We start from the raw sequence: 15,723 nt of genomic DNA on the forward strand, positions 1-15,723 counted from the left end.
TCTCAACATGAATTTTCTTGAATTGAACACAAAGTATCTTAAAGAGGAGTTCGTCCTTGATCCTTAACGATCGAAGTCTTTTCTGAAAAATAATGGCTTGTCTAGTATGCTACTAATACCTTTTGGGCCTTCACCATTGAATTTGGGCCCCCGCCAAATCCATACTTTGGTCTAACGTCTAGCCCACGTCCTCTTTACCTTTCAACTCTCTGCGGTTTCATAAAAATAACCAAAAACCCCGGTAACCAAACAGACAATCGAGCCCTCACCACCATCGCCATGCTCTCTGCTGTCTCGTCTTCCCTCCTTATCTTCCACAAGCCCTTCACTCGCGCTCTTCGACTCCCCCTCCCCAAACTCCCCATTTCTTCAAAACCCAAACCCCTCTCTTTTCTCTCCCCCACCACTTCTGCTCTCATCCCCAATGCCAGCGGCGGTGGTCGCGCCGGGGCTCCATCTCCGGCCCCGGCCACCGACGACCTCCAGAAGATCGATGTTAACCCTCCCAAGGGCACCAGGGACTTCCCGCCCGAAGATATGCGCCTCCGCAACTGGCTCTTCTACAATTTCCGAGAGGTCTCGCGGCTGTTCGGCTTCGAAGAGGTCGACTATCCGGTTCTCGAGACGGAGGCTCTGTTTATCAGAAAGGCAGGGGAGGAGATTCGAGAACAGGTATGCTGACTTTTTTAGCATTTGTTTTACTTGCATTGCTTGAATTTGAATTGAATACTGACATACATACACATATATGTATATCTGTGTGTATATATATATATATGTATGTATGTATGTATGTATTTATGTATGCATATATTCATATACCTACATTTGTGCAGCTGTATTGCTTCGAAGATCGGGGAAATCGTCGCGTTGCGCTGAGGCCGGAGCTCACTCCTTCTTTGGCAAGGCTGGTGATACAGAAAGGGTACTGAGATTCGGATTCTGCTGAGCATGTTACTTTGCTATTTAGACTTGGTTGTATAAGTGTATAATGTGTATCTATATATTTATTATTTACTCTTCGATTTTTTTTTATATCCAGGTGTGGAAGCTGGAAATTTTGATCCTCGTGTTTTTTTTTCTGTCCAGAAAATCTCTATCCCTTCCGTTGAAATGGTTTGCCATTGGGCAGTGTTGGCGGTATGAGAGGATGACAAGGGGGCGGCGTCGGGAGCATTACCAGTGGAATATGGATGTTATTGGTGTACCTGAGGTTACGGTATGGAGCTGATTCTGCTGGATTGGTTATATGATAATGAATATTTTGTGATGCCTCACACTCTTGCATTGATTGAAATCTCATAATGTACGTCACATTGTTGTATTTGTTTAATTATGTTATATACAATTCCCTGGCAAGCTCAGGTTTTACTTGTTTTGTTTCTCTTCATGTGCTAGGCTGAAGCAGAACTTATTTCTTCAATTGTCACTTTCTTCAAGCGAGTAGGAATTACAGCATCAGATGTTGGATTCAAGGTTTCTAGCCGTAAGGTGTGGGTGGTTTTTTTCTTGCAGGAACTTAGACTATTAGATTCACAGGTCTTCATCAAATTTTTGTCGTTCTAATATTGTTTGTCTGACTCTGGGATTTCTGTCTCCAGAGGCATTGTATGGCCAAATGATTTTCAAGTTGCCTATCGAAAAAGAAACCAATACATCCCAAATTAGTTTAGAAAAGCTTTCCTACTGTTTGTGCCATTGAAATCAGTTTTCAAGTCATTTTGGTGTATATAATTATTTATTTTAAATTATGACTACTAGCCTGACTTTTCTACTTACAGGTTTTACAAGAAGTATTGAGGCGTTATTCCATACCCGAAGCTTTATTTGGCAAAGTTTGCATCATCATAGACAAGGTAAATTTTGAAAGGTTGCAAGTTTTGGGTTGCAGCTAATTATGTTCTTGTTTTCTACCATATTATTCTTTTCAAATAATTTTGATGTGAAAGCCATTATGACATTCTATTTTTGTTTGATTATATATTCTTGAGAAAAGAAATTAGGTAATTTTTTATATTTTGTAAAGTTGTTCTTTCTTCAAATTTTTGGTAATAATTTACTGTAAAGTATGTTGGTTGCTAGTTCATGTTAATTTATTTAAGATCATTTAACATGCAATAGTTGTAGTTTGATGTTCTGCTTTTATATTTTCTTTTGTATTTGCATATATATGTATCTACATGTGCCTGTTATGGTTGGAGTCCCTGAACTTTGTATGCATATGGTATCTAGATTCTAGTCGTGCTCTTAGTCTGATAGTAAAATGAATACGATATTTTTTGGGGTGTGATATCCGCACACCCTTTTTTTGCTTCTCCCACACCTTTTTAGTTTTCAACCATCAAATCGGATGAATTGAAGAAGATCAACGGACATAAATTAACAAGGAGTGTGTGAGAAGTAAAAAGGGGTGTGTGGATAGCACACCCCTATTTGTTTTGTTCAATATTTTCTCCATTTTCTTATGTCTAGTGTATCTATATACACTAACAAAAAGATATAGTTTTTTTGTCAAAAGTTTCTAATCCTTTCTGGATTTGAATTGTAAACAGATAGAGAAGATTCCAGTGGATGATATTAAAAATGAGTTGAAATCTGCTGGTGTATCTGAAGAGGCTATTGAACAGTTATTGCAAGTTCTTTCCATAAAGTCATTGACAAAGCTGGAAGGTTGGTCTTATCAATACTGATTCAGAAAGTATTTAAATATAAGTTTTTGGCTATAAAAGGTAAAAATTAATCGTCTTTCCCCCTCTCCAAGACGTGAAAATGTATCGTATGTTTCCCTGATCGTCATGCACAAATCATATCCAGCTGTTTGCTTATATGTACTTGTAAGAGGGTATTAGATATTTTGGTTTCCTACACGGCTCACCCCACTGTAGATCAAAGGCTTTCATGCTCCATAAAGGCAGTTTTCCAATTGATTAAAGATTACTTTTGTGTAGTACGTCTTTAAAATGACATCACTTGTAAGTTTGAGAGTAGATTATTAGACTTTATGGTGAGAACCTTTGGTAAGTAGTACTTGTTTTGAAATAATCAAAATAAAGTTCTGCAAATTTATGCTGTTCTATATGGTGGTTGGTTTTTTTTCACAGCGATGAACGTTACATGAGGCATTCCGAAATGATTAATCAGTTCTTTCCTTAGGATCAGTGGACTTTAGTACAAATGATTTTATTTCACTAGCAAGTGAGATGTTTGTTTGTTAAAATGGTAATTGCTAGCTTTAGCAGCTCGAAACTTCTTTCTCCAGTTTAAATGTGTCTTAATACAAGAACTCTATATGGTCAAGGTGTTATAACCTACTCTCTCTGGATTTTTTTCTCTTTGATGTGTACAGTAATAGAATAAAGTTAGCAAATTAGAGAATACCTATATTGGTTCGGCATAACTTTTGCCTATGTGCAGTTGTCATTTCCCTGGGTAGAGAAACCCGACTTCTTTGATTGATAATAAAGTTACAGTACTTTTGCAAAACCCTAGAACTAATCACCCTTTATCCCTCTCGACTGTCTCTGGCCTTTTCTCACACTTTCCCTAGCCTTGCCGCACCCTATATATATGTATAAGGTGTGATTTACATGCCTATTTCTGATTAAGTTTCCTATTCTATATGGAATAGGAAGGTACACTTTCTTACCTATTCCAATTAGACTTCTAGGATTCCTAATCTAATTGTACAAGTAAACTTTGATTCTTTCCTAGTCCTTTCAGGAGAAGAATCGGTACACCTTTAATTTCCCTAATACAATCCTAAACAAACTTGACGAGCGAAAATCCTAACACAAGGAACATTAGTGAAGGTGACAAGATAATGCATAGTACCATAGATATTGAAAATGATAAAGACTTTGCAAAGCTTTTGAATCTTAAGTACAGGTGGATAAACACCAATAGATGACAAAAAGGAAATTATTCAAGGTGTACCTCTGTAAGAAATGAACGGAGAGATAAATAAACAATTATTGGGGAATGGTGATGATGAAATCAAGAGTTAGCAGTTACCCATAGAATACAGAGACGAGAAAGAATGTTGAGACTTGAAAGTGGCAAGGGGTAGTGAGAGGCGGTGGGTTCAAATTTAATTTAATATTGTTGAAAAACACGCCCGCTAGACCTTGTTTTTTAATGTAACTAACGGCAATAGACTAAACTAGCAAATATAGAAAAACTTAGGAACACAAGAATTATACGTTCGGCAGAACTTTTGCCTACGTTCAGTTGTGATTTCTCTAGGTAGAGAAATCACCGCTCCTTTGATTAATAATAGAGATTACAGAACTTTTGCAAACAGAACTAATCTCAAAACTCTCGGCTGTCTCTGGCTGTTTTCTCTCTAAAAATTAAGCCTTGCCGCCTATTTATAGGCATAGGGTCGGCTTACATGTCCCAAGGCTGATTGAATTCCTATTTCTAAGTGGACTACGAAATTACATTTATCAAATCCATATAGACTAATAGAAATCCAAAACTAAATTGAATGAAGAAAACTGAAATGATTTCCTAATCCCTCTAGGACAAGAATCGATATACCTCTAATTTTCCTAAAACAATCCTAAACCAATTAGGACATATTTGATGAGCCAAAATCCTAATAATCTCCACCTTGGTGAGTCAAACCAAGTCTTGATCGTTGCACCCCAGAGTATCTTTGAACCTTATTAAAGCAGCTTTGGAAATCTTCAAGAGCTTTACCTTGGCAATCTTCTTCTTGCGTCATTGCATCTCAAGTGAGGAGGTGCTCCACTTTAATCAATCAACGAGATTGATCAAGTTCAAGCAATGCTTGAACTTCTTGGTCGGCACTATCTTTGTAAGGAAATCTGCGGCATTGTCATCCATATGAATCTTTTCAATCCAAATTTCCTTAGACTCCACCCAATCTTTGATTCCGTGATACCTTGCTTCAATGTGCTTTTTATCTTCCAGAAAAAAAATTGATTCTTTGCCAAGTGAATGGCACTTTGACTATCACACTTAAGCTTCACACAATCTTGAGTGATTCCCATTTGACTTACCAAGCCACTAAGCCAAATCGCTTCCTTTCCAGCTTCGGCCAATTCTATATACTCTGCCTCTGTGGTCGACAAAGCTGTAATTGGTTGCAGTAGTGCCCTCCAACTGATTGGTCCTCCTGCGCATGTAAACACATAACCAGAAGTTGACCTTCTCTTGTCCAAGTCCCCTGCATAATTGGCATCCACATATCCTAACACCCTTGCACTTTCCTTTTGCCTCTCAAACATAATCCTTTGTAGCCAAGAACCATTCAAATAACTCCAAATCCGCTTGACTGCATCCCAATGTTGCTTTCCTGGATTTGCCATGGATCTGGAAACGACACTGATTACTTGAGCTATGTCGGGATGTGTGCATACCATTGCATGCATGAGGCAGCCCACGACATTAGCATAAGGCAACTTCTTCATTACTTGTTGCTCTTCCTTGGACTTAGGACACTATTACCCACTTAACTTGAAGTGAGCCGCCAAAGGAGTTGAAACTACCTTTGCTTCTTGCATGTTGAAATTCTCAAGAGCCTTCTGAATATACTTGGCTTGTGATATCCAGATCCTTCCAGCGGTCCTATCTCTCTAATTTTCCATGCCAAGGATCTTCTATGCAGCACCTACATCATTCATGTCGAACTCCTCGCTCAGCATCTTTTTCAAGTCTTGAATTCTAAACTTGTCTTGACAAGCAATTAGCATGTCATCCACATATAGCAATAACAATATGATCATCCCATCTTGGAACACATGATAGTACACGTAACAATCATACAAACATCACTTCAAGTTACCCACTTAACTTGAAGTGAGCCGCCAAAGGAGTTGAAACTACCTTTGCTTCTTGCATGTTGAAATTCTCAAGAGCCTTCTGAATATACTTGGCTTGTGATATCCAGATCCTTCCAGCGGTCATATCTCTCTAAATTTCCATGCCAAGGATCTTTTGTGCAGCACCTAGATCATTCATGTCGAACTCCTCGCTCAACATCTTTTTCAAGTCTTGAATTCTAAACTTGTCTTGACAAGCAATTAGCATGTCATCCACATATAGCAATAGCAATATGATCATCCCATATTGGAACACATGATAGTACACGTAACAATCATATAAACATCTTCTAAAATTGATTTTTAGCATGAATGAATCAAACCTCTGTTGAGAATATCACGTTTTAAGAATGGGAAAAACAAGAACAAACTCCGGAAATCGAAAACAAATAACCAAGATAAATAACACCAAGAATTTACGTGGTTCGGCAGTATGTGCTTACGTCCACGGGACAGCAACAACAATCTTTCACTATATCAATAATGAGTACAACCAATAATCTTGCCAAATCTCTAGAACTAGGACTTGACGAAAAACCTAAAAGAACAAGAACAAGAAATACACTATCTCTTTTCTTTTCTCTCACACACACTTTACAATATTCTCTCACTCTAATCCCTAGAGTGGTATACAATTTATTGTTTTGCTCCCGTCTCAAAACTAGTACAATAGCTCCTTTATATAGACATAATAAAGGTCTTCTTCAATAAGGATTACTAATCCTAATTGGAATCTAGTTATGAATCCTTCTTTAATTGAGAAACTAACTCCAATTGGGAAAACAACTCCAATTGGGAAAACAATTTAATCCTCTAAGACTATAATTCCTTATAGACTTAGGACAACTTATCATGGGCTAGAAAAAACCCAACAATCTCCCCCTCCAGACCATGAGGAAGGTATACCGAAATAGGATTGCTCCTCTTGACCAAACTCCCATTGATCGAACTTTTCATGACCAGACTCCCCCTGATCGAACTACCCATAATCAAGCTCCCCTTGATCGAACTACTCATTAACCAAGATCCTCTTGATTAGACTTCTCTTAACCAGGCTCCCCCTGATCGCAATACCCATCGTCATTGGCAAAGGCAATTATAGACTTCTTTGCCAGAAAACCATCAATCATCTGCATTAAAGAAGCTCTTCATCGTAAGTCACAACACCTGCAGTATTGTTCCCATCCTTTTGTTCCTTTTTCCATTTACGACAATGCTTCTTCATGTGACCCTTTTTCCCACAATAGTGGCAGTTGCCATTGAATCTTGTGTCACCAGAATTTTTGCCTCTTTTCTCTATGACAAAGAGTTGTCCAGCTCCAGCGCCTGCACCTGAAGCTTTTCTCCTTGTTTCTTCATTAAACATGCTATCCTTAACAGCATCCATAGACAATACGCCATTAGAAGCCGAATTGCTTATAGTTACGATGAAAGTTTCCCAACTATCTGGCAAGGATCCTAGCAATAAAAGTGCTAGCAGCTCTTCTTCAATATTCAAACCTATAGTGGCTACCTGATTGATCATGTTCTGAAAGTTGTTCAAGTGCTCGGTTACACTAACGTCTTCCGCGTACTTCATGTTGACAAGCTCTTTGATAAGGAATGCTTTCTTGGCAGCGGTCTTCTTCTCGAAGAGGGATTCTAACTTCTTCCAAAGAGCTTGCGCATCAGTTTCTTTAGACACATGGTGATAGATGCTCTCATCCACCCATTGTCTAATCGTACCAATAGTTTTACGATTCATCTTGGTCCAATTGGCAGCAGACATATTTTCTGGCTTGCTATTAATACCTTCAATTGGCTCATGGAGATCTTTACAATAAAGCATGTCCTCCATTCTTGATTTCCACGTAACCCAGTTGGAACGAGTGAGTTTCATCATAATTGCACCCTCCATTCTAAACGGATATCAGCCAAACCAGGCTCTGATACCACTTGTTGAGAATATCACGTTTTAAGAATGGGAAAAACAAGAACAAACTCCGGAAATCGAAAACAAATAACCAAGATAAATAACACCAAGAATTTACGTGGTTCGGCAGTATGTGCTTACGTCCACGGGACAGCAACAACAATCTTTCACTATATCAATAATGAGTACAACCAATAATCTTGCCAAATCTCTAGAACTAGGACTTGACGAAAAACCTAAAAGAACAAGAACAAGAAATACACTATCTCTTTTCTTTTCTCTCACACACACTTTACAATATTCTCTCACTCTAATCCCTAGAGTGGTATACAATTTATTGTTTTGCTCCCGTCTCAAAACTAGTACAATAGCTCCTTTATATAGACATAATAAAGGTCTTCTTCAATAAGGATTACTAATCCTAATTGGAATCTAGTTATGAATCCTTCTTTAATTGAGAAACTAACTCCAATTGGGAAAACAACTCCAATTGGGAAAACAATTTAATCCTCTAAGACTATAATTCCTTATAGACTTAGGACAACTTATCATGGGCTAGAAAAAACCCAACAACCTCTTGTACCATTGTCTTGGAGACTGTTTCAGACCATACAGGGACTTCCTTAGCTGACATACTAGGTTCTCTTTCCCATATTCAACAAACCCTTATGGTTGAGCCATGAAAATCGTCTCCTCTAGATCCCCATGAAGAAACGCTGTCTTCACATCCATCTACTCAATTTCCATGTCATGCTGAGCTGCCATTGCTAAAAGCAATCTGATAGAAGTATGCTTGACTACAGGTGAAAAGATCTCATCATAATCCACCCCTTCCTTTTGTGAGTACCCCTTGGCCACGAGCCTCGCTTTGAATCTCACGACATCTTGTTCATGTAGTCCTTCCTTTTTCTTAAATACCCACTTGCATCCAACTAGCTTTTTGTCTTTGGGCTTAGGAACCAACTCCCAAACAAAGTTCTTGTAAAGAGACTCCATTTCTTTTGTCATAGCACTTATCCAACTATCTCACATCACTTGCTATGGCTTCTCGATAAGTAGTCGGATCTCCTTGACTAATCTTAATAGCATAATTAACTTTGTCTTGGTCAAACCCAAATCTGTCAAGTTTCTTCTTGTTCCGATTAGGTTTGTCCAGTGCTATGCATCTCTGGATTGCAGGTGGTTTGTTGGTTGGAGTTTGAACTCTTTGGGATGTTTGGCGGATTGGAGTGCCTTCAATATGTCCTGTTTCTTGGTCCACTTGATTCCTAACTGGTGAACAATGCAGATGCTCTTCTTCTTCCTCAAAACCATCAGATTCGGCCTCTTGCTCGATTTGCTCCACTTGAGCTTCTTCATTTGAACTGATTAATGGAATCTTTGTTGCTTCAATTTCAGCATCGTCCGTCTTCTCCCTACTGCTCTAGACTTTATTCAGAGGCATGGTTGTCTCATCAAAGACAACATCTCGACTGACAACCTTTTTCCTGTTGTTGAAATCCCAAAGCTTGAAACCCTTAACTCCTTTCTCAAAACCTAAGAATATGCAATGTGTAGACTTCGGTTTGAGCTTGGATCTTTCATCACTTGGAATATGTGCATGAGCACTATAGCCGAACACCCTGAGCTTGGAATAGTCCACCGGCTTCTCAGACCACACCTTTTCTGCACTCTTAAAACCGAGAACTGTAGATGGTGACTTGTTAATCAAATAACTTGCATGATTAACAGCCTCTACCCAAAAACTATCAGGCAATCCTGCATGAAATCACATGCTCCTCTCTCTCCATGAGAGTTCGGTTCATCTTCTCAGCAGCTCCATTTTGTTGGGGATTCTTCTTTACTGTGAAGTGCCTTATGATGCCTTCCTGCTTGCAGTAATCGGTGAACTCATTACCTGTATATTCACCTCCATTGTCACTTCTCAGGTACTTGATCTTTCTTCCAGTTTGATTCTCGGTTTATGTTTTCCATTCCTTGAACTTTGCAAAAACCTCGGATTTCTGCTTCATGAAATAAAACCCAAACCTTCCTAGAAAAATCATCCATGAAAGTAACAAAATACTTGGCTTTGATACCAATTGTTGAAAAACACGCCCACTAGAACTTGTTCCTTAATGTAACCAATGGCAATAGACTAAACTTTCAAATATAGAAAAACTTAGAAACATTCAAGAATTATACTGGTTTGGCATAACTTTTGCCTACGTCCAGTTGTGATTTCTCTAGAAATCACTGCTCCTTTGATTAATAATAGAGATTACAGAGCTTTTGCAAACCCTATAACTAATCTCAAAACTCTCGGCTGTCTCTGGCTGTTTTCTCTCTAAAAATTAAGCCTTGCCGCACCCTATTTATAGGCATAGGGTCGGCTTACATGTCCCAAGGCTAATTAAATTCCTATTTCTACGTGGACTAGGAAATTACACTTATCCAAATCCAAATAGACTTCTAGAAATACAAACCTAAATTGAATGAAGAAAACTGAAATTCTTTCCTAATCCCTCTAGGACAAGAATCGGTATACCTCTAATTTTCCTAAACCAATTAGGACATATTTGACAAGCCAGAATCCTAACAAATATGAACTATGGCCACAATAAATCGAACTGTATAACTATTTCAAAAAGCTGTTGGGGAAGTTATTTTTGGCAATCGTTTGTGAGTGGAGCTTCCAAGGTTCTATTTGTTGAGAATATCGTGTTTAAGAATGGGAAAAATAGAACAAACTCTGGAAATCGAAAACAAATAACCAAGATAAATAACACCAAGAATTTACGTGGTTCGGCAATGTGCCTATGTCCACAGGACAACAACAACAATCTTTCACTATATCAATAATGAGTACAACCAAAAATCTTGCCAAATCTCTAGAACTAGAAATTGACGAAAAACCTGAAAGAACAAGAACAAGAAATACACTATCTCTTTTATTTTCTCTCACACACTTTTTACAATATTCTCTCACTCTAATCCCTTAAGTGGTATACAATTTATTGTTTTGCTCCCTTCTCAAAACTAGTACAATAGTCCCTTTATATAGACATAATAAAGGTTTTCTTCAATAAGGATTACTAATCCTAATTGGAATCTAGTTATAGACATAATAAAGGTTTTCTTCAATAAGGATTACTAATCCTAATTGGAATCTAGTTATGAATCCTTCTCCAATTGAGAAACTAACTCCAATTGGGAAAACAATTTAATCCTCTAAGACTATAATTCCTTAGACTTAGGACAACCTTATCATAGGCTGGAAAAAACCCAACACTATTTATTGTGTGACCAGAAACAAAAAAAGAAAAAAAAAGTTAAATACTTTTTGGTAGTAGATGGGACAATTATTAATATGCGTTCCATGTTTTTCTTACGTAGAGATACTTGGAGAAGCTGGGGAAGCAGTTGCTGATCTGAAACAACTATTCTCTCTTGCTGACAAATTTGGTTACTCTGAATGGATTCAGTTTGATGCTTCTATTGTTCGTGGCCTTGCCTACTACACTGGTATTGTCTTTGAGGTTAGGATTTCCATGTTGTTTTCCCTCCCACAATTGACATTGCAGATATTAGTCATGCTCGTAGAATGAGTTGAGTTCTACCATCTTTTCCATTTTCTTTAGTTGTTTATTGCTCCTGGTAACTGATGATATTCCTTTATAGTGTAGTATTACCTTTTCGTGTGTGAATAATGTCCTGGGGATCATATATTGTACTGCACATCTATTTTAGGCATCAGTCTGCGGTGAGGATGTAGTTTGTGGACGTTATCATACTGCGAGTTTATACAATTATAAATTTTACAGCAGTGAAATGCATTTAACTGACCTGTGAGATAAAGTTTGTAGCATTTGTTAAATACTACACGAGAATATTTGGGAGTTCCGTTGGCTGTAAGTGAAAAGTTGTTTGCGATACTGTCTTTACTTATGATCCAACTGACGTGGGACATGTGCTGTCATGTGAAAACTTGTCCCATTTCAGATGTAGAACATACTGGAAAGTCTTCCGTATTCTGCCTATGCGTAAGAACAAACTTTTGTGATGATGACAGAAAAAATAAGCAGCCAAATGGCAAACTGATTATGTCTATGCATGATTACTCAATTACAATGATTAGATCTCCCTTGTATGTATATAAAGTTGTTTCTACTTCGTCATTAATGAAGACAGTCCCTGACAGATCAATTTTATTTTCAGGGTTTTGATAGAGGAGGAAAGTTACGAGCCATTTGTGGTGGTGGGCGATATGACCACTTGCTTTCTACTTTTGGTGGTGATGACATTTCTGCTTGTGGATTTGGGTTTGGTGATGCTGTTATAGTGGAAGTAAGTCAAAACTTATGTAATATATACTTATATATATCCTATGCTTTATGAAGAGGTTTTTTTTCCTTAAACTACTTTAAAATGGTGTATGTATTGGATAATGCTCCCAATATGAAAAAAATTCTTCATTCTTGGCGTCATTTTTTTTATTTCTCATCTCATTTTTGTTTTGTTTGATATTTTTGTGTGTGGATTATAGTTGCTTAAGGAGAAGGGTCTTCTGCCGGAACTCAGCCTGCAAGTAGAGAACATTGTGTGTCCTCTTGATCCTGGACTCCAAGGAGCAGCTGCAACAGTTGCCACCATACTCAGGGGAAAAGGTCAAAGTGTTGATTTAGTCTTGGAGAACAAACCGCTTAAATGGTATTTCCTGCCCTCTTATAGGTGCTTGTAGATTTCCATACCAATCACTGTATTTATAATATTTTATCATTCAATGGTTTGATTTTTTCTATGGCAGGGTATTCAAGCGTGCATCAAGAATAAATGCTAACAGGCTGATATTGGTGGGAGATTCGGAGTGGCAAAGGGGTATGGTGAGTGTGAAAGTCCTTTCTTCCGGCGAACAACGTGAGATCAAACTTGATGAACTAGAGTGATAAGAATTTGATTATTTGGAGGTTGTAGTGTTTATTTTTTATCTTTAGAGGTAGGTTCGGTTTATTATTGTACTTATGTACTTACACAATTTTTTGGTCAGAATGTTAATGGAAATAACTGATTGTCTAGTTGATTGCGATAAAGCTTGTGTAATCATTTTTCAATTGTTCTATCCATTAATTTAATTGTTCTGTAACATTTGTCACGTTTCTTTGAACAAATACTAAGAAATTAATGCAATTAGCATATTCTTATATTCAGTACGAACAAATGATCTGTTCAGAATAGTAGGTTGTAGATAGTACAGTGCTGCATAAACATTTCATTTGTTGGCTCCAAGACATGGTATCCTGTTTTAAGATGACAAGCATAATAACTGGAGGCAATAATGGTTCATTATATGAAAATAGAAGAGAGAAGATCTCAGACAAGACTCGTAGCAATAGTTAATCCTTTAGCAGTGCTGTGTCTGCTGATTGAAACCCTTTTTGATGGTTAATGAGTGCAGATATGTGATATTTTGACAAACAGATATTGCATTTGTAACTGTTTTGAACGGAAATGAGGTAATCTTGTCTTCTGTGTATTTATATAAGATCTTATTAGCCCCTTCTTTTGCTGTAATGTTTTGGTAGGATGCTGTGATTGGTGTAGCAATAGTTTTCGTTTGTTGCCTTTTGGTTTGCATTTTACCTTTGTGAAAAATTAAGGTACCTTTCACCTATTCGAGACTGGTTTCTTTGATGCTATGTCTTTAAGTTTATGCTTCTTGGTCTTTACAAGCTTCTCAGTGGCCTCTAGATAGAATTTCATGAATGCTGCTTTGGTTTGATGGAATGATGTGACATTTTTGAATGATATCCAGAAATGAAGTGACCTGCGTCACACAATGTGCTTTCCTCTAAATTCAAATTTTTGAAATACAAGAAAATTTAGAGAAATTTGATTTATGTGAAAGAATGTCTGCCACCTTGAGAGTGCAGATTGTGTTGAGAATGGTAATGGTTGCTCCGAGTTGAAGAAGAATGTGACCCAGTGTCTTTCTGACGAAGAACAGTGCAGATGACTTGAAGTCTCTTCCAGACTAATGCTCTGCCGAATCATGAAGGTACTGTGATCTTTTCCTTTCTGAAAGTCGGTTTCTATGTACATTTATTTTTTTTAGCTCGGAGGTATTTATTAACTGATTTAGAGCAATTTCAAAATTCTCATTCCACAGAGAATGGCCTCTTTTGGTCATTTGCGTAAAGAGATTTGAGGGATAGGGAAAGTGTGGGAGGAATTTTATTTTATTTTTTGGTCTGGAATGTGGGAGGAATTTGTAAGTTTAGATCTAGAAAAGGTTACTGCAGGCAGCAAAATTATTAGGTCAGACCATTTGCTTACTGCTAAGTTCCTTACAAAGACAAATCTCCAAACGCGTAGGCTAGCACTGAGTGTATGATCCATATCTTCCACCGTGGTTCGCCCTATCCATCCCCATTGTCCATTTAAAGGGTTGAGTGCTTCATGCACTTGCTGTTGCAGTATATAAGGTGAAACAGTAAATTATTTGTGCAGCATATTATCATCTGTTAAGGAGTGCTGAATATGTTTACAATCTTACAATCCAAGTAATATAAGTGACGCTGCTATTGCTATTTAGCATTTGGGTTTTTTATAAGTAAATTTTAAGGTAGTCGAATAGGAAACATTGAGCATTTAAGACTAGAATTAAAAGTTCCAGAGGGTAAGTGAGGATATCGCTGTTGACCATTTGTAAAAACAGCAATTTGTTGTGCCGAAGCCCAAATCAGATAGCTGGACACACGTATAGCCAAATAAAACATTGTTTTCTGAAGTCTTGTAGATGCATAAAACATGATATGTGTGCACCGAAAGTAGATACAAACGCTAACTTCTGACAGATGTTCTGTATTGTTGGTTTCCTGTGAAGGATTCATTGTTTAAAGTTGTCATTGAGATAATAACATGATTCTCAGGTTGTTTTTTTTCTTGTGAAATGGTCCAAGATTGCCGTATTCTTCTACGAAGAATTCTGCAGTTAAATTTTGCATGTTCCAATTGAATATGTAGAAAATTTTCTCTTTATGAGACACAAATTTGATTAATCTGTGCTTTACTAGTTGTATTTGAGACATTATTGGGCATCATCAGTTGTATATGACCATGCATCTACCGCTCTCATCACATGACGCACGATTCATCATGCAACTCACGTGATAAGAGATAGTCCAGTGATTATATACAAACAGTGATAGGGCATATTTTCTTATCCTGATTTGCAGCCTAACAAAGAAAACCGGAGTCGCACGAATCTCAAGCCCCCACATGGGTGTTTTGGAATTGTGCATATCAGAATGAGCGGCCAAATTTGAGGCAGCGGCCAGCAAGCAACGTGCTCGTGAGCAGTCATGTAATGGATTCCAAACTCTTGTACAATCTTCGTTGGAAGTTTGTGATTGACGGAGGATATTTATGTACTTTCTGTTTATTGCCCTCCATGCATCATGATTCTGGAAAGAAAGGAATAGAAGAAAGGTGAAAGTTGCTCCATAATTCATCGCATCTATTTAACCGCTTCTATTTTTTCCCTGCTTTCTTCTGCTGGTTTTGGTCGTTTTCGCCTTCTTGTTCATTGTCCTGGTAGTGTCTCAATCCAGGCAGATCTGTCACCGCTGCCGCTGCGACCACATGTATGCCGCCTATCAAATCTCAATCAACGATCATGGTTGATTGAGTGAGAGCATGACTGCAGTGGCTCGGTTCTTTTTTTTTTTTTTTTTTTTTTGTCAAACGATAGATTTATTAAATTAGATGTTAGATTAGAGAACCGACAAAGTTTAAATCTACGTCGTGGTACAAAAGCAACACTCATTTCCACCATCACTTACCACTTGCCAGTGGCTCACTTCTCTACTTTTGTGGCATTTTCCTAGCAGCTAGATGCCACTACGCAAAAGCAGATTCATGTTTCCCTTTCTTGATTTGATACGCACCCGCCGACGTTTTGAAGGGTTACAACTCCCTCATGGGCCA

The 15,723-nt window shown here is 37.8% G+C and overlaps 1 protein-coding gene and 1 long non-coding RNA gene across 2 annotated transcripts; both read left to right on the plus strand.

The window, feature by feature from the left end:
• The first annotated feature begins 226 nt into the window (after positions 1-226).
• Positions 227-12,827, plus strand: LOC137744037 (histidine--tRNA ligase, chloroplastic/mitochondrial). Its single transcript, XM_068483900.2, has 10 exons — positions 227-672; positions 837-925; positions 1,090-1,219; positions 1,399-1,491; positions 1,782-1,856; positions 2,553-2,670; positions 11,134-11,276; positions 11,956-12,084; positions 12,284-12,447; positions 12,545-12,827. The coding sequence occupies exons 1-10, from the start codon at positions 280-282 to the stop codon at positions 12,681-12,683; spliced, it is 1,473 nt and encodes a 490-aa protein (XP_068340001.2). The 5' UTR covers positions 227-279; the 3' UTR covers positions 12,684-12,827.
• A 545-nt stretch (positions 12,828-13,372) lies between these two features.
• Positions 13,373-15,243, plus strand: LOC148692335 (uncharacterized). The gene is made up of 3 exons (XR_015954231.1): positions 13,373-13,394; positions 13,742-13,792; positions 14,973-15,243. It is a non-coding gene; the product is annotated as an uncharacterized LOC148692335 (long non-coding RNA).
• The last annotated feature ends 480 nt before the right edge of the window (positions 15,244-15,723 follow it).

Source organism: Pyrus communis, chromosome 12 (genome assembly GCF_041283825.1).
Source record: "Pyrus communis isolate YQ-2024b chromosome 12, ASM4128382v1, whole genome shotgun sequence".
In the NCBI taxonomy this organism is placed as follows: domain Eukaryota; kingdom Viridiplantae; phylum Streptophyta; class Magnoliopsida; order Rosales; family Rosaceae; genus Pyrus; species Pyrus communis.

Bases quoted from the DNA above. Each gene is read 5' to 3' on its own strand.
- LOC137744037 (XM_068483900.2), top strand. From the start codon at position 280: ATGCTCTCTGCTGTCTCGTCTTCCCTCCTTATCTTCCACAAGCCCTTC. The intron at 673-836 runs GTATGCTGACTT...ACATTTGTGCAG, and splicing joins GGGAGGAGATTCGAGAACAG to CTGTATTGCTTCGAAGATCG. The intron at 12,085-12,283 runs GTAAGTCAAAAC...TGTGGATTATAG, and splicing joins GTGATGCTGTTATAGTGGAA to TTGCTTAAGGAGAAGGGTCT.